Genomic DNA, 23931 nt, shown 5'->3' with positions numbered 1-23931 from the left:
ACATAAATGTCTTAAGGTAACTTTAATTTTAACATGCTAAAATGAGCGCCAACACTGACTCCAAGACATTAAAAATGACGCATCAGGACAAAATCAAAATGAAAAGCTGAAGCAAAGGTTAGTGATTGGGCTGAGTGAGTTGATGAGCCCATAGCAAGCAAGTTTCAAGCTTTGTTGATTAGTTGGCGGTTTAAAGGGTTAGAGAAAGAGTTATATATGTATGTAAAATGCCACTCGGCTGCACAGTTAAACATATAGATGCGCGTGAGCCATGCTCAAAGTGGACACACCTGCTTCAGGTGCTGCAACCAATGCAGCTTCAACTAGGCCTACAGGAGAACGAGAAAGCACAGGAATTTAACATGCTTTTCTTTTTGATGAACAGGAAAACTTTCAGATAAAAGATTGGAAAAATGTGAAGACAGGATGGCAGAGTTCCTTTATTCTGTTTCACAGATGTAGGAGAAAGGTGGAGAAAAGCTGCTGTGAAAGTAAAAAGTACCTGAATGATCCCCGGTTTACATTCTTAGACACAAACACTCACCTTTATAATGCAAGAATAAACTCACGGGATACCTTTTTGATAAAGCAGTGCAACATTAGCTCAAACAGTTGTTAAGCTTCGTGCCTATAAGCAAATAAGCAAAAAATCTGGAAACTCGTGATTTCAAATGAAGACGAATGTGTGAAAAAACATTAATCACTGACTTTTGTCTCTGGGTTTTTAATCCAGTCACCAGGAGAGCCTCTCAATTAAAGCTCATTAATTATTTTGCATGATAATGAGAGTCCAGCAACACAAGAGTGACAAAAAAAAAGTAAAACCAGTACAATATCTGTGAGCTGAAGCTTTACCAATAAACCAACATACAAACTCCCATCATGCTATATTAGGAGTGTACTCTGAAAAAAAAAATCCTGCAGTAAGACAAGAAGCTGAAACTTAATCTAAACTGCATATTTCACGAGTAATTTAATGAATCATTGTAATGTAACAAACATAAAAGGCTTCTTTATTTCTTAATGCTATTTCATTCTTCTGCCAACAAATCGGACCTTGCCAATTAAATTTGTTTCCTAATATTTGACTTTCAGCTGCACAAAGATTAAAAGATAAACCTGTGGCACTATTTTTCTTCCTCATTAAGGGAGTATGTGGATACGTACGAAGCTCTCGGGGCCCAGCGTCCTCCCTCATGGCGTCTTGTTGCCGTGACAGCAGCTCACGCTCTTCCTGCATCTGAATCCTCTCCTGCTCCAACTCCTGCAGCCGGCTACTCGTCACCTGCAGGAAAAACATCCATTTTAAAGACACGTCATCGCCTGAAGACAGATCTCACTGGGTAGCTACTCGCCTACTAGTTGGAGTGGAGACGAGAAAGGTGGGACGATAGGTAAATTATTAACACTTTTTGCATATGTCAGTTGAATACTGCAAGACCGACGCACAAAGTCCTGCAGAATTTGATTTACAATTTTACATGTGGCTATGTCGGGAATAATGTTGAGAAGCAAACTCGAAGACAACCCTGAATTCTTGAACATATTAATATAGGGTCTCTCACCAGCAATTTGGGTTGGCCCAAATTGAAAAACTAATTACTGTCCCAGTATAGTGTCATTCTTCAGATAATAATGTAAGTCAGTGTCCAGCATATCTCACTTTATGAGCCTGTAAGCTGGGAGTAAATGACACTTTTTAGTCCCGTTTTGTGTTGAAAAATTAAAAACCACCACAACCGTGTACATTATATAAGGTTTGAAGTTCAGTTTTTTGGTAAGGCTCACGATCTTGTTGACTTTCATTATTGACATTTAATAACTGCGATGGTAAATATTTCATTGTATGTGGAGAGGATAAAGACTGAGTGCATTAGAGAGACAGCTTCCTGGGAAACTTAGAGTGCCAAAGCTAAGATGGTCTGTTCATGAAGCAGAGATGATGGGGAAAATGATGGAGGTGCCAGGTAAGAGACGAACAGTGAGGCCAGTGAAGAGGCTGATGAACACAGTGAGGGGGATAACAATACAGGAGACAGGTGTTTCTATAGTGACTGTCTTCTTTCAATGCCCTCTAATTGGGAACATGCCCCAAAAATAAGAGATTTGATGGTTAAGGTCGAGGTAAAGGATTGTGGAAGCATCATGTCAACGAGATGACGTAATAAATGAAGTTCAAAAGTCATGTCAAAACATATATTGTTGTAATATTACCAATTATTTCACAGCAATGGAGGTCTATTTTCTGACATTTGAATACCTATAACCTGAATATATATTGTGAATGTAGGATAGATTTGAAACCGGCCCACATCAGGACCATTCTCTGACTCCATCTGACTTGCGCTGAATTCAGACTTGTGTGACTACTTGCGTCACACGATGTGTGTCAAGAGGCCACATTTACTGTTAATGTCACCAGGTTCACTGCACTCCCACTCCAAAATCATTATTACTCCTGGCCTCTGCAGTTGGAAGCCCCTCACCTGCAGCTCTTGCGCCAAACTCAGCTGGAGTTCCTCCTTCTGACGCAACTGCTCCTCCAACGCGGTGCGCTCACCCGTGTAGCCATCAATCAGACCTGAGCGTGAACAGAGAGAAGAACAGTTGACAGGTGCACTGATGTGTATTCTTGTTTGACTCTAATTTTCATTGCTTTTATCTTATTTAAAAAAAATTTTTTTTTTGCATTTCTGCTTGCTTCCATTCATGTATTCAAGTAGCAGGAGGCTTTTGTTTGGACTTCTTCAGCCTCAGTTAGACACGTAAGGCAGCCATCCAGATGACGACTCAGCAGCACCATGAGAAATCCAAGGTTACCATCAACACAAGTACGTGCACATAAATGCAGAGATGAGCATGAGCAAGGATGTCTGACCCATTTTGCTTGACGTGTCGAATGAGACTGAGCTGTAAACACAATGAAACGCTGCATCATTACAGTACTGCTGTCACAGGTCAGTAAGCATTAGGCAGCGGGACAGCGTTCACTTCATAGATACGGGAGAGGAGGAATTCACACACAGAGACTGGTGACAAAGCACTTCATCTACTGTAAACTCTCCCTCTTAATCAAGTGAGTTTATATTACTACAGCTTGTTTGTGGATGGTGATATCTTACAGAGCTCTAAAGTGAAGTAACAGAAGGTAAATGTCACCTGAGCTGTCAGGAGGTTTATTTATCTCGGGCATCTAACCAAGAACCACAGCTGACTTTTGTGGTTTGCCAAAGGAGGACTCTCTCCTTAGATACACAACTATCAGATACACATGATCAGCAGCGAAGAAGCTACCGCCTCACAACATGGAGTGCTGTGAAGACTCCAGAATCACTTCATAATAACGTTATCATGTTATACCGAGGCTAGTAATTTCTCTCCTGTGTGTGTGACATGATATCTTCCATCACTCAGTGAGCAGAATGTTTTAGTCCAGGTTGAGCCTGTCTCTTGGGTTTAATTCAAAACCAGTTTGTGTAGGACACACCCCGAGGTTCTTCACCTGCGTAGCTCATGTGCACAATAGAACTATTTCCCTTTCAGCTCGTTGGTATTTGCACAGGCTACGTCCAAGAGAATCGTACATAACTGATTTCAAACACTCCTGTCGAGATAATGTTGACGCTACTGGCTTTGATATATGACATGTTTACGACATTCATCCTCCATTTTAGCAATCATAATGTTTACCTAATTGACAGAGAATGACGTGGCAGTGCCTCCTATGTGTGATTTTCTTTCAGTCGTTTTGTGAAATGTGCATGTAATGTGACAACTAACTGTTTGGTTTTAAAACTGCTCCTTAGATTTCATTTTCAATTTTACTTTAAAAGGATTTGGCGTTAACTTTCCAGACATCAAAAAAGCCCAATTGGTGCAATTTTTTTATGTTTTGGACGATGTATATGGTCAATATTTAAAAACGTCTTGCTTCGTATTAGCAGCTGGAAATGTTTAAAAAAATCTTGCTTGAAATTTATGACATGAAATACTGGAAACATTCTGATGCATCTGCAAAAAAATGTTATGACACTGAAAAGTATGGTTAAAACAAAACTTCTGACAATGAGATATAGTTTATTTTACATACTGTATTTCAGATTTTTGACTTATTAGCTAGAATTAAAAAGAATAAATTGTTTTAAACATTAAAATTTTTCATGTAATGAATCTACAAAAATAAACTATGTAAACTTGGGATGACTGAAAATAATACATTTAGATCAAATAAACTCTTCACTTCCTGCCATATTCTGAGGTGCCTTGGTATCTTGGATTCATCTTTTCTAAAACACTTTTTCTGTAATATTCTGACAGCTTTGCCATCTTTGATCATCCTGAAAAGTACGAAGCGATATTATCAGCAAATATTTACTGAAACCAAACAATGAACCAGGATCTCTGTGAAGCAATAAAAGACACTGCAAGATTAAGAATGGCTATACACTCACCACAACCCAGAGAGTCCAAGAAGCCAAAGACGAGGAAATGATTCTTATTCTCTGCCGTGGTTGAACTGAATAAAGAGCGTTGCAGTCTGTGTGTGTGTGTGAGAGTGGATGTGGTTGGAACAGTTGACCTCGACAGACCAGCTGTTTCTGACATGTGAGGGGCGGCAGGTTCACGGTCCACAAACAAGAAATCTGCCAAGGTGTTTAAATTTGCCTCGAACAAGCAAAACTACCACATGACATAATGGTGAAGGTAACATTTCAGCTCTGACAAATTTTCAATTCAGTCACCACTTAAATGTTGAAATCTTTGTCAGACCCACTGACAATTACTCTCTATTTGTCGGGTTCAAATCACAGATGGTCTCACGTTCCTTTCCACTCCCTCTGAAACAGCTGATCCCATCAGTCCCTGCAACTCGACCCTCCTCCAAACACATGCATCTTCACATCACTGCACCTAACATAGAGTTTTCCACATAGATTCTGACATACAGACACACATTTTAATGTCACCAGAGTTCACAGAACAACAGCGTTTCCTATAAGGATGTTTCAGAGGGAACAATGTATTTTTCAGCGCTCACCAGGATGCTAAAATATTTATCATTTATCTCTGTTCCTCTGTGGTGAACATAGATTTACCCTCAGCGTGGTGAAGCTCCAGAGCCAGCTGCTCTCGTGCCCGAGCCTCCTCCGACAGTCTCTCCTGCAGCTCCTCTTGCTTCTGCAGCAGCTCGTTCATCTCCTGATTGCGGCGGAAGGACTCCCGCATCAGCTCAGTCTGGGTGATCCGGGCATGTTCAAGCTACGAGGAGCAGAGGACAGAGGACAGAGGACAGAGGACAGAGGAGAGAAGACATGACAGAATATTAGCTAATCTTAAAAATTAAGTAAAGAGTTGGGTTGGTTACTGAGGATTTTTTTATTTTTTACTTCCGACAAACAACAACAACAAAATCTGATTTGTTTTGTTTTTTTAAATTACAATGTAAACAGAAATTTGAAAGTTGCACGTCGTTCCAGTACACATGTGTGTTTTCTCTAGCCACTCCGTGTTTCTTCAACAATAAATGCATTTCAGGCTCACTGGTGAATCGAAATTGCTCAACTTGTGGAATGCGAATCTGTTCATAGTGTACACTGTCTTCACCTATAGTCAACTGGGATGAGCTGCAGCGCTCCACAATCAGAAGTTAGTAGGTCGGACAACTTTTTAAAAAAAATTTAAATGTATTTTGCAACAATTCTGAGACAAATCATATCATCTCTGTATAATCATGTCTTTGGTGTTTGCGTACCTGTGATGATACAAATGTAATTTTGCATTTATTTGTATTATTGTGATTCACACTGAACTTTAATTCACATTTAGATTCACGAATGGTTAAAATATCACCTTTACCTTCATTGTTATGCTTTTATGTTACAATCCCTTCTTGTTTTTCAGCTTTATCATGATCCAAGTCCATTAGATTGCCTTGTAGCTGAAATGTCCTATACAGATCAAGTTATGTTGCATTACCTTAACTTATTAAGGATTTTGAGTGTTGGATATATTTACACAGGCCACCTCGATATGACAAACTGTGCCATTTAATAGGATCCAATACAACAGATGAGCCATACAATCTGTATTTATAAGCCTGATAAAGTTCATGTTTGCTTAAGGCTGTCAGAGAAGTTTCAGTGTAACTACATTATGGAGGTTTTGGAGTGCAGTGGCATTACACTGGACTGTAGTCGGTAGAGAAATCTTTTTAATATTCTGGTCACCCTATTAACACAGATGAGTGTGGAATATTAAGAACACATTTTATGACAAACTGAAGTGGTAAACTCCATCCTGCAAGCAGTGGTGTCCAGTCCTGGTTCTGGAGGACCCTGTCCTGCTTTTTTTTAGCCGTCTCCATGCTCGCCTGTTTGCAATAATTACCCCAAAAGCAATGTTTCTGCACAGCTTCATTGAGTCAAACTCATCAGAATGGAGCCAGGAAACATTGAAGCTACCCAGAACAGCAGTTCTCCATTACCAGGGACAGGATACCACTGCGCTACAACCTCAATAATTAAAATAAAGAACTGACGTCATCTCAATAGAAACTAAAACACGGTACAGGATCCCTTTAGATCTGAGGTGTTGGACATTGGACCTGCAGGCCACAAGCAGCCTGAGAGATAGTTAAATCTGGCCCAGAGCATAAGAACAGATAAGTAGTTGCTGTGAATGAAACCAAAAATAAAAAGGACTGAGGCAAGAGCAGTAGCTCAATAATGCAACACTGCTACCAAAACAAGCATTAACAACATAACCAAACCATGATGTTAAGGTTCTGAAAGTGAAGTGTTAGTATGAAGAGACGTAATGTGTTAACACAGTAGGAGTTCAGCTTGCACTTTTATTTCCTGTGAAATTGGGTTCAAGTGCAATAAATATGAACATATGTGGTATAGGTGTGTCTTTTTTATGTGGCCCCTGAACTAGATTGAGTTTGACGCCTCGGCTTTAGATTATAAAAGTCCAGCTCATGAACAGAGTCAGAAAGTGTGTAATCGACACATGGGTATAAGTACAATGTGAAAAGTACATAAAGCAGGAATTTAATAATAAACAAGAAACAACTATATTTCCAAATACGGAGGAAAAGTCCTGAAACTTTAATAGAAATAATGCTGCATTGAAATAAACTAAACTGTATCAATAACAGTCTCCATAAACGTATGTATTTAACAGGGATTAAGCAGCAAATCTGGATCGTGATTGTGCAGATTTCAGTCAAACTGTAATCTTTAGGATTTAATAAAAAACAAAAAACTGATGATTCAAACAACATGAGTGAATCAAATCAAGCATATTTTCATCTTAAGGACTCATCTACCATGCTTATAATATATCTATGTTCATAGTCTTTGTGTGAGATGGGTTTATAATGGACGGTACTTGAAGAAGTGCATTTTCAGTGCACACCAGTGAGAAACCTTGTACTACAGTCAATAAAAACATGCAGTTGCCGCAATAACCAAATTAAATCATAACTGTAACGTGATCCGCTGGTTCAGAGGACAACAGGCATCATTTCCTGACTCTGAAATCCTCATAACGTAATAAACTGCCTCCATGCTCACGTTCACTGCGCAATTACTGTTCAAAGATTTCCATATTGCCCTGTGCAAAGGTCTTACAGTAATATTATAGGAACTGGGAAATGGTAACGTGACTCTGCTGAAGAGAAGCCCTATTATCTTTCACCTGCTCATTTTACTGAGCTGCTGCTCCTCTGAGCTGCAGGGTCCTTGCGTGGTATGACACTGAGCTCGCATTACATCAGCATGTATAGACATGACAAATGGAAAAAATGTTGTGAAATGCAATTTTAAAATATTTAACAACAGTGCAGGCTCTGCATTGAATCAAGAGACTGTTTAAAGTTGCACAAACCCACCCTCTCATGTATTATTTAAACGCAGCACAGAGACCTTTCAGGCGTAAACTTACTGTATAAGGAGGAGTGGGTAGGGAGATTTTGGAGATGACCTTAAGAAGGTGGCCATTAGTCCTGTGATTGACATGCGATATCTGCGTCTGCACCACCACAGCATTTTTCTCATTCAAAGTGCTGCAAATTGGGAAAGGTCGGGGAAGGGGTACACGGGATTCCACCTCGTACACGTCCTGGTCCTCCCCCTCCATCCACGTGGTGCTCTGCATGCTTGAATTCCAGTAAGAGCGGTAGGAATCCATCACGAAAAAGGTAAGGACGCAGTTTTGTTAAGTCGTAAGCTGCTTAATTGAAGACATCAAAACAGGTTTTCATTGATCCGTCAGACTGAGTGGCAAAACCACAAGGGAGCGTGAAGTCCAGAGGGGAATGGAGCAGCGAGCGACGTTGTGGACAGCTCCAAGCAACAGTTTCTATGTGATTGGCACACACACCAGGGAGAAGAGTAAACAACATTTACACAGGGTGACATTCACACCATCTTGATCACATGCTGGCTGAGGTAGAACCCATTTCAGGTAAATATTAGAGGAGAGAGGACCATCCGGAAACGGTGAGGCTGGAAAGTCCTTCTGATGAGTGTCATCCTTGACAGCAAGTGGAAGTCACGTCTGTGTCCGGCAGCTCAAAGTGCATTCCTGGACATGACCTTAGGAGGCGCGTCAACACATAGACAAGCATTTCTTCTTTGTAGATCCTCTTTCAAGATTCCCAGCTTGCTCCCTGAGTTGTCGCTGACCTGCTTTCTTCCGAGTAACAACATATCCTGCTGCTGCTCAGCAAAGCCCTCCCCGTCTGCTCTCTCTCTCTCTCTCTCGCTCGCTCGCTCCTCTTTCGCTCTCTCTCCCGAGATTCATTAACAATGCTGTGCCGTGGTAGCAACTCCGACCTCCCAACCAGCAGGGACGCCTCCCGGGGGCCCCTCTTGATTGTTAGATCCAAGCGGTAGCCGGCGACGGGAGAAATGACAGCACTCGGATCCGGAGTCACTCACTCTTTCCTTCTTACTTCCTTCTAGGATGGCTGTCATTCCCTCTCTCCACGCATGCTCCTACTTTCATCCTATATTACTCACTGTGGCTGGATGGACGTCCTGTCAGGCAAGGTTCATTTAACCCCACAGGGCTATTGTCACTGTTAAACTGGCTTTACTGCTTTACCTAGTTTCTAAAAAAAGAGAAAAATCCACTTTCCAGTTGGTTTTCTCCATTCACACCAAAGTAGTTTTTCCACTTCCTTCACAGTTCGGTACAGTGTTATGAAAAAAGTGGGCGGGAAGCAGGTGTGGCTTCAGTCCCCAGGGCCAGTGGCTCAGGTAAATTTGCAAATAGATCCCACACAAAGACACGCACGCATGCACACAAATAACTACAGACAACACACACCCCTCCCACAGAAAGTTGCCAAACCAGATCTCATTCCTTTGTAGCCGCAAAAATAAGCAATTTAGGTGTCCTGACACATTGCCTTGGGTTGCACCGATAGTTCAGTCTCTGCTTGCACGTCAACCGTCATACCTGCTGCACATGAACAACTTCCAGCGTCTCAACATGATAATAGGGCAACAGCAATGAGTGAGCAAACACCTTCTCTGGGCAAATAATTTACAGCAGCAGCTCAACAAAAGACACTTAACATTCCTGATCGGGCTTGTTACATCAACCTCTGCTGCTCCGCAGGCAAGACGTGATGATACAGCACCACTCACGGACAAGAATAATGTCCACTGGATCAATAGCAGCAAGAAAATCATTAAAGGAACCATTAGAGGCTTTGCTGATTACAACTTTTATTGTGCTATTAATTGTGTGCGCAGGGAAAATATACAAATGGGGCATGTAATCTGCTTGAAAGTTAGAGACGACCTTTATGGTGCTTAGAGGATAACGTCATTCTCACAGAATTTCATTGTTTCATTAAATTTTTCTGTATAGCTGCAAAATAGCTGAAAACTAATTGCTCGCTTCCAAATTGCATAGAATTAAAATGCTTTTCTTAGTGGAGGTTTCTCCATATTTTAGTATTGTGATCTAAAAATAAAATTGTCAAAAAAATACAGTGAATATTGCCTTTAAAAATCTAAATGACTGAATATAAAGCAGTGAACCACAGTGTGCACTGTGGTGTGGATGGATGCAGGAAACAACAGTGATGCTCGGCCTGAAATTTCTTCAAGGCTATTTTTAGATCAGCAAGATGAAGCCCATTTCAGCGTGAGTAACACATGAACTCCAGCCAGCGGGAGGATGTGTCGTGCAGTCAGTTACAGTAACACATTCGATGGCCTAGTTAAACTGGCTCCATCTCTGCGGGCCGACACTGGACGCAGCGGGCGCACTGAGCCCGAGGGAGGGTGGAGCCACAACGTACAACTGGACCACGATAGGCCGGCCGGGTCAGACAAAGGCTCTGTGTAAATACTGCTCGTATCTATAGGCAACCACTGGGAATGAGGCAGCTCTTTTGTGTGCAGATTCTCGACGGGCCAACTTTGTTGTGGGACACACTCTGCCGTCTCATCCCCCCATTATGTCTCCGTGAACAGACACAGAAACAAACAGAGGGGGTTAACAGTGTTGAGTGTGCCCATTTAAAAGTTTTGACAAAGCTTTAATGTGTCACCGGAGCTTTCTGTTTGGTGGGGGACAAACACACGAAACCGTTCGTCAAGATAAGTCAGAAAATCTCAACCAGTTTCACTAAACCATTATCAGGTTTGTAATAAGAAGAATATAGTTCATGTAAAAATTTACTCTTTTAAGAATGTTTTTTTTGTAGAGATCCAAGAGTTGACAGGGAGGTTCGTATGATCTTCCCCAATAAGTTATTCCAGACCGCAAAGGTCCTTTCACACTTTGTTGTTTATCTGGTTTTATCAGTAATCACACTCAAAGTTGTTAAACCTTTTGAAAGTGCTATGTACTTTTTGGTAGATTAACTTTAATCCCAGAACTAGATTTAGACTTTAGATCCGGCAGCACGTAAAGTTCCTGTGATGCTTTTTAGAACTTGGTTGAATGTCCTACAGTCAAAAGCATCTCAACAGAGACTTGTCAGAGGGCTTCAGGCTACTTTTTGGTTCATACACAGAGTAAAGCGATGTGTTCAGTTACCAGTTTGGCTGCAGGTACATTTTTACAATACATTATTTGAGTATCAGTGAAGTGAAGCTCAAATATTAACACAATATAAAATATTAGCACAACAAAGGCGGAGCTCTTTGTGATTACCAACTATGAAACAAAGTAGTAAAACTTTGAATGAAATCCAACATTTGAAATTGATGTTGAACAGGGTATTACAGAAACTCACTGGTGCCCTCTGTTGCACACAAGTGACATTGTTAAAATTTCACAGACTGCACCTTTAAAGTGTCATAAGATCTTTGATGAGAAAATTATTAATTGTCTGGTGAAAATTGCACCAGTTCACATAAAAAGTAATGCTTTAAAGTTTTGGTTTATCTCAACAACAAAAAAAAGTATATTCAACAACAACATTTCTCTTTCTGGTCGATCAAGTATTGTCAGACCAAGACCAAAAGGAGCCAATCAACTGTTTTCCCTAATAGAAAAAGATAAGAGGGGCTACGCTTTGAGTTGGTGTGCAGTGTATGTGGTTGGTTGTCTTTGGGAAGAGCCGAGTGAGTCATTTTTCTTTCTTTGTTTTCAGTCAACCTTGTAAACTATGTAGCTCTGGTTCATATTTACAATGCAAATACTGTTGAGAAGAGCAGCTTTTCTTTCTCCTTACGCAACTCCTTTTTAAGAAATACCCAGTGAATTATGAAAGGTTAACACTGAAATTAGATATTTTCAAAACAATTAGGTCTGTTAATACAGTCAACCAATGGTGAGGTCAAATAAACAATGTTTGATTCTTACCTGGTTTGTAGTGTCAGTGATGGCCATCAACATCTTCTCCAGAGCGTTCTGCAGTCGGCTGCTGATCCCCATTAAATATTCCTCGTTCTCGAGTTGTGGCCCTGCACCGAGGAGCAGGCTGTCCATCGTCTGTTGCGACAGCTCCAGACCGTCATCAGCATCCAACTCTTCTGACCATCCGCCTTCATGCATCTCGCTGCCCTGGAAACTTTCGGCAGAATAACCTGCAATGAAGAGAATGAAAGTATGTCAAATGTAAAATGTTGGATTTTATTATTCTCATAATTTAAGTTCCCTCAAATATTTCATTACTGAATATTAAATCCATGAACTGAATCATGAATGCAAGATTCATGTAAAAGCAAAGATACATTGGGCTCCACCACAACTCCACCACAATGGATTTATTATGAAGCAATGAACATGTACTATAAAACAGATGTTCCTCTTTAGCTTAAAGTCAGGTGACTGGGAAAATAATTACAACACACGTTATATGTGCCCGCCACTATTTCAAAGGAGATTAATTGGACCATTGGCTGCTCAGTTGGTCTATGGCCAGGTGTGGAGCTCGTTATTTCTATTTACAAAGAACTGATAAAAGGTCTAGAGTTCATTTAAAGTGTGGTATAATGTGTTAACCTGGATGGGCCAACTCCTATTATGCAGTCCAAAGAGCTTCCGCTATCAGTGACGCAAGCTGGGATCCGGGTGAAAATTTTTAAGAAAAGTACAGAATCCACCCTGAAGCACATTCTTTCTATTTCAATTCAAATAATGGTAAGGCTGCCACACAGAGAAAATCAACAGATCAGAATCACAATTTCCACAAAAGAAAGTGAAGGAGCGAAACACTGCATTGCTATTATAAATACTACAAAAATGTAACTTTTCTCAAATCATGAGAATATTTAACATTTGTCTTTTGTACTCCAGTTTTTCAAGGTTGTTAAGATAAGATGATATAAAAAGATGCTGTAGTCTGTTTCTTGATACAAAGGGTTAACAATGACCAAACAGGACTCAAAACGGGGTTCCCCACATCCAAGCTCAATGTTTGACCTGATGCGTCACAATGCTTAAGGATAAATAGAAGGAAAGTGATGTAAATATTCTTGAAAGAACATGAAGCCGATCAGAGCTATATATGTAACCATAATACAGGCACACGTCATACGGTTCAAATGGGTCCAGCTCACCAACACGACGACCTCTATCTTAGCTGGTAGTATTATGTAATTCACATTCAGTTATTCATGTTCTCACACGAGTGTCATGGCAGCAGTTGGAGTCAGAGCTCATCCTGGGTTACGGTTATGTCAGACACTTCAGACATTATGACATTGCAGATGAGCGCAACAGATCTCCAGTGTGTTATAAGCAGGTGTAATCATTATAGTGGTGGCGTTATACATGTTCCTGCACATCACAAATCGTTTTTTCTCCAGACGTGTAATGAATGTGTAACCGCAACAACCATCACAAATGGAAAATGCCGGTGGCCCTGTAGCTGTACTGGGTTGCATAAGATTTTCTCTTATTCAGGCATATTGTAGCAGAGAGTCTTCAAAACTCATGTGTCAAGGACTGCATCTTTGAATGTCTCAACTAGAAAAGCATAAGAATGGAGTGCCAAAACATACTGACAGTACAGTGATCTGGTGTTTATACAGTTTCACGGAACCAATCTCAAATCGTTATGAAAACACAACATGAAATGTTGCTATTATATCTCGATGCAACAAATCAACAGTTGCATGCAAATATGTAACGGGCCCCGCTAGGATCTGCTAATCATCCCTAAAAGACGGATATCTACAGGCATCTGTACCTTGTTAGCATGACACTTCGTTTCTTTTACTGCCATGGAGATCAACTTAACACATCAGCCTTGAAGGTTATAGGTTGTTTTTTATGACAGCTGAATTAAAAGAAGAAATGTGCACATTGTTTATTTTTTCTGTTTGTGAGTTGTTCTTGTGCATACAAATAAGATCCAACAATGTGGGGTTTGTCCACTATGGAAACGGAACAACAAACATGAAACTAAATCAAAAAGTGAGGGCAATCATCTCTTTGTTCATGCAATGGCATCATGTAGTCATGGTGTCAGTGTTGCTGGACTACACTGGACAACAGAGGAGATGATGACAGTCGTCAACAACAGTCTTACTGTGGCATCAATGGTCTAACTATGTGTTGTATTCAACATGACCTACAGTATTATAGGTGAAATTCAACTCTGGATGTTCAATTTAGATTGAATATCAAAGCATTGAAATAAGAGATTTCAGTTTTCCAAATATTTTGTTTTGCACATGTAACATCATTTCAAGCTCTAATGTGTGAATTACTGAATGACAATCAAAGAGACTGATGTTTTTCTTGACCTCTTGCTAAAGAATTCTAATCAATACATGCAGATGTTATGATCAGGACTTCTCAGGTCGTATTTGGACACTTTAGGGGCTGGGATGTTACTCGCCTGCAGCAGGAGCTCTGGTGAGAGAAGTGTTTCCTCTCTGCCGAGTCGCTGCCTGTGCGGTGGAGTGTGATGGCTCTGTGTCGCCAGAAGCATCTCGCAGACTCTGCATGTGGAGGCCCATCGTCTCCTCTGCTGCCGCTGTGGTCTTCAGAACTTCAACCAGGACCTCGCTGAGCTTCTTGTTGGCGTTACGAAGCAGGCTCCTGAAATTGAGAGATAGATTAGTGATTAAAAGGCTTTTTTAGCCACACAGTGATGGGTGAGGTGAAGTAAGATTACATTTATCAGTGAAAGTATTTAGAAAAAAGGGAAACTTATATAATAAAATCTGAAGAAAACAACTACCTGACTACACATTAACTACGTCTGCTGTAGTTTCAAATAACTTAATTCAATGTATTTAAAATATCTGGGCAACACTAACACTGCAAAAAAAAAAAAAATGTGAATGCTCCTGTACCTTTCAGTATCATCATCAGGAGACTCTCCATCGTCCTTCAAGGATCGTTTAAGTCCAGAATCCTGCGATTTCACTGGCTTGTTTGGATCCTCCTCAACTTCTTCCTCACCATCGTCGCTCTTCTTTAAGGCCTGGAAGGGCAGCAGAGAGAAGACAGACAGCAGCCCCGTCATTGCAAAGTTTGAATGAGGAGGCTGAAAACTCCGGACAGCAGTGGACAGAGCAGCTGTGTGTGTGTGTGTGTGTGTGTGTGTGTGTGTGTGTGTGTGACCATTAGTGAAAGTGAATTCGAACACGGTAGACACACTGCCCATTTGTGTGCATGTGTGCATGTGTAAAGACACTTAAACTCCCTTGGAGCTGAGTGAAAACACTACTATCTTTGTGCTGCTATGGCAACAGGTGCACCTGAGGCACAGAGAATCACCATGGCAGCAGCGCCACCTCCTGGAAAAACTACGGTGATGCAGCCACACAGCTGATCTGACCTTCTAATTTTACTCTGACAGGTTGACACATTGGCGAAAACGTTGTGGGTTCAAGAAACACCGATTCACACGTCTTCCTGGAGTTGCACAGTGAAGTGATAAACAACACTGTTGCCTCACTGCACTGCTGTTCTATTGGTATTCTCACTTCCTCCTAAATGAGAAATGGATTTCACTTTTATAGCACTTTTCCACTGTTTGAGCAGCTCCCAAAATCGCTTTACGAGGTTAATCACATTCACCCCTACACCCACACACCCCCACACACACACAGACAGACACACACAGACAGACACACACACACACACACACACACACACACACACACACACACACACACACACACACACACACACACACACACACACACCACTGGATTAGTGGCCATCAAGACATGCTGGTTCGGGATCTAGTATGTGTGATTTTCTGTTTTTGATGTCAATTTGTTCCATGCAAACCACCGAACATCCGCTGGGAAGAGCTCAGAATAAAACAGGTAGAGAAGATGTATGAATGCATGGATAACATCTTGTTATCATGTGTTTACAAACAGACATTTAGAAAAAACAGACACAATTTGAAGCATTTAAAGAATTTCACTCTGGGTTTGATAAAGTAATTCTATTTCAGCAAATGGATGTTTAAAGCAAGTAAATTACAGGGGAGCTTGGACAAGCTACTGCTGACAAATATGCTTTTTAATGATCTATGTGATCACTATATATGGAAAACTGCTACAGATAGTCTTACAATACAAACTAAAATGAGGCAAAATATAAATTTCATGCACATTCAGTAAAATATCAATGCACAGGAAAGCTTAAAACACTAATATAAGTGTGTAAATATGAAACAACTGATAAATTTGTATAGCTCTGCAGTATTAAGTTAAGCACAAACGTGATCTGCTTCATATATTTTGACCCAGAGAATATTTTACATTTGGACAATAAAATGCTTGGCCCTGAAAATCTCCATGCAAAGTTCCATTTCTACAGAAAGTTACGAAACCAGCTCTAAAAAATTTTCTCATCTATTATTAAAGCCAATTACTCCGACTTAAAATCTCCCTTTTGTTGCTAAATTAATACCACCAAGAGTGTGTTGGAAGAAGTCATCTCACACAGAACAGTGAACCTGACAGCCACTGCTATCACACAGTTAAAGCTTAATCATGCAATAAATGGTAAGTGAAGACCAAGCAGGCCTTGAGATTAGCTCTTCAAGGAATGAGCAGTGCAGCAGAAATATTAATCTTCCCAGGCAACCAGGACCTACAGATCACATAAGATGATGAAACTAAGAAAAATCTGAAATCTAAAATGTTTTTTGACCTAGATGGACTAACGTCCACCTGTACATTGGGGAGGTAAAGCACTACTTTACTGACAGTCCAATGATGTATGAGGGTATATAAAAACATATGTTTCTCCTGCCTTAGAAGCATTAAAACAAAATGGTGTTAAGCTTAACTGCTCCGCACAATTCCACACTACATAGAATTGTTCCGATTCTCGCAACAAAGCAATGAATTCATGGATGCAGGTGGTTTGATGGTGCAGAAAGCCACACTGACCTGCTCGGGTCCTGATTCAGCTTTCTGGAGCTCCTCCTTCAGCTTCCTGATCTCGACGTTCCTCTCCTCCAGCTCCCTCTCCAGACGCTCCCGCTCCACCTCCTCCATCCAGGCACCCGATGAGAGGGAGGCTCTGGGAGTCAGCTCCTCTGTCTCCTTCTCCTCCACATCAACTTGGTCCAGGTGGGTCTGCATGGAGGTGCTCGCCTGGCGTTTGTTGATTCTGGCCAACTCGCTCTTCTGTGCGAACTCTACCGACATCTGAACTATGGCCTGTCAGGAAAACACAGATCCAAGGAGCTTATTAATTTTACTGTCATAATTATGTTAGCCTAAGATTTAGTCTACTACTTATAATGATATTCAATTCAATTTCACACAAAAACCGAGTAAAACAGAGTTTGAGACGTAAACTGAGTTTTGCAGAAGACAATAAAGTAAAATAAGGAGCTTTTTCAGTTGTGAAAACAGGATCATCAACCCTTTTTGTGAAAATATGCAAAGATGAGAATGAGGGGGAAAATAGTCTGTTTCTTAGTATGGATTTATGTATATAATCTGAATGGACCTACGTTTTACCGCCTTCAGCTAAACACATCAAACTGATACTGGTGTCAATATCAAGATGCTGGCTTTGGTTTAGCGTGGAAGGGATTGAAATTGGAGTTTGTGGTGTCATAAATCACTTTTATCAGCAGAAACCGCTTCTATTCTCAGCAGTGAAACTCAACTGTTGGTGAGAGAAGATATTTTTGATGATACTTGAGGTTGCCATGGGAGAAATGAGAAATGTTTGTACATAATCAGGCACATGATTTAAATAGAGCAATACAGTATATCTATTACAATAGATAAGCCTGTTCCTGTTTTTTGTAATAGATCTGTAAAGAGGACAGGAAGCCTGTAACTCTCAAGTGAAAACAGTAAATAAAATCAACACTCGTCCACCTACTTTAGCAACTTCCTCCTCCACTTTTTCTTGGTGCGTCGTCTCTTCCACAAGAACCTGGCTGGTCAGTCCGAGGCTCCCGGCGGAGCTGCCGGCACCGGAGTCCTGTTTTTCCCCTCCTTTGCCTTCCTGTTCTTTCTCTTCTCTCAGTCTCTTCAGCTCACTGCTGTGCTGCTCCTTGAGAGTCGCTACCTCCTGGAGGTACTTGTTGTAGAGAGCCTTCCTCAGCGCCTGCAGCTGTGCCGTCAGGCCGGCGGACCTGACAGAACAGAGCAGCTCCTCACCTCCCTCTGACAGCTCTGCCTCACGCAGCGCCTGGGAAGAGCCGAGACAGCAGAAAAGTTAGAAGAAAACTGCAGTTGCGGTGAGCTAAAATTAAGCAAATATGGTGGTGGAGGGATTGAACAATAAAAGTTCCTCAAGACTGTTCTTGGAATAAAGAGGTGCTTTTTACTGAAGCTGAACTCCACCCACAAGTTGATGGCTGGTAAATACACCATTTTGTTCCCTCTGCCTTCCAGGGATAAAGAAAAGAAGAGGTCTCTTGAATTATATTCCAGCAACGTTTTCCACCGACATAATACTGTACTGTCACATGAAGAATTCCCGTCTTGTCTGTTTCATGGCCATTCGGCATCTTTGGCACGACTTCCCTCAAGCAAAACATTCAGGATCAACATTGTCTTAAAATGCCAGATTTGTTTCAGATTGTTTCTCTCTCCGTCAGTCTCCTACCTTCCAATCGTCCTCTCTGATCTCTGCATGAGGATCTGAGCGTGCGAAACACGCGCTGTGCAGTTTTGAGGTTAGAGAGAAAGAGTGACAGGCTAAGAGAGGGTGCAAGTTGGAGAGACGAGTGAGTGGAATGGCTGAAGTGGAGCACGGCTCATTCACGCAAGACAGAGTCTTCCTTTCATGGAGTCGCCGAGACAAGAGTAGGTCCGCTTGCTTAAAACACTATTACATAACGGTCGGTCCTTTTAATCGGTGGATATAGGTCCACTCATGATGCAGCTACTAGAGCCGGGCTGCAGATTTAGGGCACGTTTTAGCCTTAAGGCTGAAATACTCCCTCCCGTCCACCTTCACTGTCACAGCATCTTAATGCATGCGCGCGCTCCAGCTCGTAGTTAAGATGAGATGCATGTGACATGGAGTATTTAGGAGAAGGCAAAAGTAGGAAGCAAACCTTTAGCTCCTCTATGTGCTCATCCATCCTCTCAGAGCAGGAATCAGCAGTGCTGGACAGGCTGAAAGATTAAGGAGCCATGTCAGGATTGTTTCGGTTTTAACAATCATTTCCATTACAATATCACAAAAATATGCAGTCACAGCATCACTTAATGTAACACAGCCTCGGCAATACTCACCAACCACCCTTATCTCATACAATACTGCAAAATATTTTCTATACAGTTTTGTCCAGTGGAAGGGGGTGCATCGCTGTGTATTGCGGTTTTAGTCATTTGTATTTTCTATGAGTCATTTTGACACGTTAATATCTCCTTTATGGGATTGACGACATTTCTCAGCTTTTAATATATTATCCTAAAGAAGAAAACTCCAAATTTTAAGATGAACTTACAAGTTGTTTAGCTGTTATTTTTCAGTCCTTAGGAAACAGATCTTCAATAATTTACTGTGATATTCATTTTTAACTGACAGATCGAACAGATTTCTTCATTTAAAAAAAATATCTGATATTTATGTAAAAAGACTTTGTTAAAGCAAAAGTCTAATTCAAATTCTTCACTTGATTTAATAGGTTTAAAGAGGTTTAAAATGTACTGAAGTCCAAAAGAGAAAACTAAGAAATAGGGGATCTTTTTTGGTGATAGTGGGTTTGGTGATTGTGTCAAATGAATATTTGGTTAATTTCAGCTCTGACCATGACATAGCAACACAGTCTGATAGAAGTCATGAAGGAATCAATACGGGCAAATCACATTGATCTCAAAAACAGCAGTGGACATTAAATATGTAACTGAATTCCAAATATTGAGCAGTTCTACTCAAGAAAAAAGGCAGTCATAGAAAACAGGGCTCACAGTTGCAAACTGTAAACAGTGGAGGGCAGCAGCATCTCAGTGTGAATAAAAGAGAAAAGGAGTGCAACTCTTCCCTGCAGTGGTGAAGAACTGGCTAATTCTTCTTTAAAATGCTTATTATAGGCTGCATAAACATCCAGTGTGTCAGGGATTATTTATTTAAGTTATTTCCTTATCAAGAACATTGTTGTGCAAATTTTTTTGTTGTAATACAGGATGTAGAAGTTTCAGTCAAAGTTGAAGCATAAGATTTAAGTAGATAGATTGTGTTTGCTGTACTTGAGCCTTGAGTATACATTGTCTTCAGTGCTTTGTTCCCTCCTGGAGAGAGGGTACTTTTACAGGTTAGTGGGGTAACAACAGGCACGACTAAGCACTTTAAACGGGCTTGTTAATATTTCATCAGTTAAGGCTTTGTTGTCACTCGAAATGGGTCAGGTAGCTTTCACATGGCCTGCGTCAGATGTAGAGGCCAGCTTCTGTTACAAGATATTTTTAGTTCACTCAATGACACAGCAGAGGCTCTTCTCCCATCATACACAGTCAAACACTCAGATGACGGACTAGTTGGTAGGTGCACTTAATTGACAGAGTGAACACAGAAACAGTGTGTTTTAGTGAACTTAATTCTCTTGGGGATACTGTCTTTTGTGATGTCTCTTTAAAGAATTAAGGCCAACATGAATGATGAAATACCAACATTAGTTTGAAATCAAATCACAGCTATAATAAAATATTTGGATTAATTATACGAGTAGAAATATATAGTATAAATGTTCTTGTATTCTGCATTTAGAAGTCGGAGTAAAACACCCTTAATTACAATATACACACTATGGTATATTTACTCATGAAATTTACAGATATTTTGCCAATTCCAGCTTTAAAATGTTCTATATTGGGTAAAGTGCTCACTGGATTACTGTTAAAAATATATATATTTTTTTTAAAAAGCACAATAAATAACTAAAAAGACTGGGAATAGATTCCGAATTAAATGCATTAGTCAGGTGTACTGGCTAGAAAGATGCTTTAAAAAGTGGTAAAAACAGTCAAGCAGCAGAATCTAAGTCAATATTGAGCATAATCATTACATGAATTATCACACATATACAGCTATCACTTTAAAAGGTACAGAAAGAAACACTGAAGCTAACAAATACGGCCATTGGCCAGATAAAGGGTCACAAGATCTTTATATTTCTTGACGTCAAGACAAAAAAATAACTTTTTGTCACATTTATTCGAGTTGTGACCGGTGCATTATTGTGATGAGTTATGTTTTCTTGGTCATCACCTGTGAAGGGTCTGAGCTCCAGTGACCTCCTGCAGCCGCTGCTGCAGCATGAAGAGCTCAGTGGCGTATCGCTCCTCGGTCTCTGTGGCCTGCTGCCGGTAGTGAGCTCTGAGACGCTCCATTTCCTGTCGGTGACTCTCCTCCAGCTGCTGCTGCTTCTCCTGGGCCTCAACCTTCAACCTCTGTACCTCCAGCGAAGCGGCGGCTGGGGCAGCAGCCGGCTCGTCCTGATCTAACCATCGCAGCAGAGGTTAAATGTGAAAATCAATACAGCTGAACCGGATAGCATTTCAGATCTAAATCAATTAGATTATATTTTAATGTCTGTTGAGGGGGGAAAAGGCTGCTGCCGGGTGAAAAGACACCGCCTACATCAGTGAGTGGTGAATGAACAGAAGTAGTTACGTTTGTAGAATAGTATTAACAGAAGTCCACATATTTTAAATAATTTCATGGATTTTTTTCAAAATTAAATGCATTATTAGAATCTTCAAATAATTATATAGTAAATACATAAACTACAATTGCTAACAAAACAGAACAGGAAGTGGAATTCTCTTCCTTATATAGTTTGTCTTGTTCTAAACCAGTGGTGGTCAAGTTACAAGTGTCTTTCCGACTGCTCTCAACAATGGAAGCATTGCAGCCATCACTGTGCATTTGGATAGTTTTTACAAAAGCTGTCCTTTTGTAGGAATCAGGAATGGAACTCGGGTAACTCATACTCAAGGTAGATTTAATCAGATGTGACACCAGAGAGGATTACTTACTGATCAAAGATCTGAATGAAGTCAAAGTCAGTGGAAAAGTACTAATAAGTGCATTCATTTTAATGGTTTCTCTTACATCAGCTAGTTGCAAGTCAAATGCTGGCGCACATCCAATAATTTAGTCATTAAAGTTCAATACTTTCAAATTAAAATCCTTTACGACACATGCTCCAGAAACAAACAATTTAGTCATAAACCGTTTTCATATCCACTTGAAAAGATTGTGAAATAACGACCAGAGGCTCTCTATACCAGAAATAACACAAAAGCTTAAAATAGTTGAACCGGCATTAATAATTCTTAATAGTAATCAGTGAGTGTGTTGTTGTATTAAGTCAGCTTTTGGCAATGTCTTTAATGGCAGCCAGATAAAGAACCTACCATTAAAACAAATGAAGGTCAATTGATAAGTGGCTGAGGATGAATCAGTTTTACAGGTTTGTTTCTACAGTTTGTAGCTCATCATCAATAGAAATATGTGACGTGCAGAAAACACACCAACTTAAAGTAGCGAAGGTGCACATGAGGCAAGACGATCACTTGGCATGTTAACAGAGATCAAAGACGGACAAAGCTCTTAAAGTCTGCAGAAAAAGAACATCGCTAAATCTTTAATGTAAGAATATTAGTCGACTCCTCTGTTTTATAACCCAGTGACCTCAGATAAGCGACTCATCTCGGTTTTTCAAGTTTTCACCTGAGAGGTGAACTGCAAATGTACCTTTGCGTGATGAGTTGCTGGAGGTGGAAACCTGCACACGCAGCTCTGAGATCTGCTTCTGACTGGTGGTCTTCAGCTCATCGTACGCCGTCTGCAGTTCAATCACCTGAGACACAGTTGTTCTGTTAACACCTCGATACTCATCGTTTTGGTTTGTGGAATTTGGACCCAGCATTTATAACTCTATACTTGTATGTTCTCACCTTGTTTCCGTCGGTTCTAAGCAGAGCCTGGAGCTGCGAAAGTCGACAATGTTCCTGTTCAATCGTGTTCCTCACCTGCTGAAGCCCTCTATAAAGCTCTGTGGTATGAGAAGGCAAAATACAGGATATCTGGTTTCATATCAGGTAAATGTTAGGGTGAATGGCTTTCTAGCAATAAAATGCTTTCACACAACCTGGGAGGTGCTCCGTTCAATCATAACATGCGTTTTATTACTCCAAATACTTGTTAAATACTGTACTGAAATTCTTTACAGTGCGTACCTCTGGCCTCCAGGACAATAGAGGTCGTTTCACTAGTTACTGGTCTTTCCTCCGGAACAAGAGACCGGCTCTCTGAATCCACCCGTTCCAAAAACTCTTTGCCAAACACATTCTGAAAAGACTTCAAAGAAAGAGCAGAGAGGAAAACTGAAAATATGCATTTATCAAGGTAATTCAAAAAAACCATATCATTAATTATTGTAATTACCAGAATGATCTGACTGCATTCCTCTGACACAGCCTCTATCATGTTCTGGTATTTACAGATTTTTTGTCCATCTGAGGAGGAAAAGAAAGTCTAAAATAAATACAAGTAACATGTCCATGTTTAACTATAAATAAAGTCAAGAAAAAATCCAAACGAAAGTCAGAGTATCTGATTTCTGTCTTTCAATCCATTATTGAAGCCACATTTCTGTTAAGACCCTTTTGCCACCACCGCAGTGGCACAATATTATCTGGGAACATTCTTCTCACCCAGGTCACCCTGATGGTCTTTCTGGTCCTGCGGTTTCAGCTGTAGGGAGATTGTTGAAGCGTCTGTCTCCTCCTGCAGCAACTCGAGCTGGGCAGCATGGATCTGAGACAGGCTGAGGCGCTGGGCCTCCATCTGAAGCCGGCACTCTCCCTGAAATGAAAAAAAAAAATCCACAGTTACACCTACTTTTTCTTTTTTATTTCATACGAGCACCTCTACTTGGTCTTCACACTGTCTTCCGTGGAGAATCATGGTGATTAACAAGATGTAAATCTCGCATTTCCATTCCGATCTCACTGCCCAATTTTAAAGCAATTTTAAGGATGGGAAAAGAGCTGG

At 40.6% G+C, this 23931-nt stretch overlaps 1 protein-coding gene across 1 annotated transcript in view; it reads right to left on the bottom strand.

Annotated features, from left to right (window-relative positions):
* akap9 (A kinase (PRKA) anchor protein 9) overlaps positions 1–23931 on the bottom strand; it is a 66745-nt gene that overhangs the window by 18979 nt on the left and 23835 nt on the right. The window contains exons 10-25 of the mRNA XM_080484824.1: positions 23592–23742; positions 23323–23393; positions 23115–23235; positions 22833–22930; positions 22630–22735; positions 21139–21370; positions 18983–19043; positions 17797–18108; positions 16845–17117; positions 14781–14911; positions 14321–14523; positions 11836–12059; positions 5097–5259; positions 2487–2581; positions 1168–1285; positions 291–329 (exon numbers count right to left, since the gene is read on the bottom strand). Of these exons, the coding sequence (XP_080340950.1) occupies positions 291–329; positions 1168–1285; positions 2487–2581; positions 5097–5259; positions 11836–12059; positions 14321–14523; positions 14781–14911; positions 16845–17117; positions 17797–18108; positions 18983–19043; positions 21139–21370; positions 22630–22735; positions 22833–22930; positions 23115–23235; positions 23323–23393; positions 23592–23742 (2398 nt within the window). The remainder of the gene's footprint in view (positions 1–290; positions 330–1167; positions 1286–2486; positions 2582–5096; positions 5260–11835; positions 12060–14320; positions 14524–14780; positions 14912–16844; positions 17118–17796; positions 18109–18982; positions 19044–21138; positions 21371–22629; positions 22736–22832; positions 22931–23114; positions 23236–23322; positions 23394–23591; positions 23743–23931) is intronic.

This window comes from Lipophrys pholis (assembly GCF_963383615.2).
Source record: "Lipophrys pholis genome assembly, chromosome: 17".
NCBI lineage: Eukaryota > Metazoa > Chordata > Actinopteri > Blenniiformes > Blenniidae > Lipophrys > Lipophrys pholis.
Note: the sequence above shows the minus strand (reverse complement) of the source record. Positions and strands in the feature narration are given on the sequence as shown.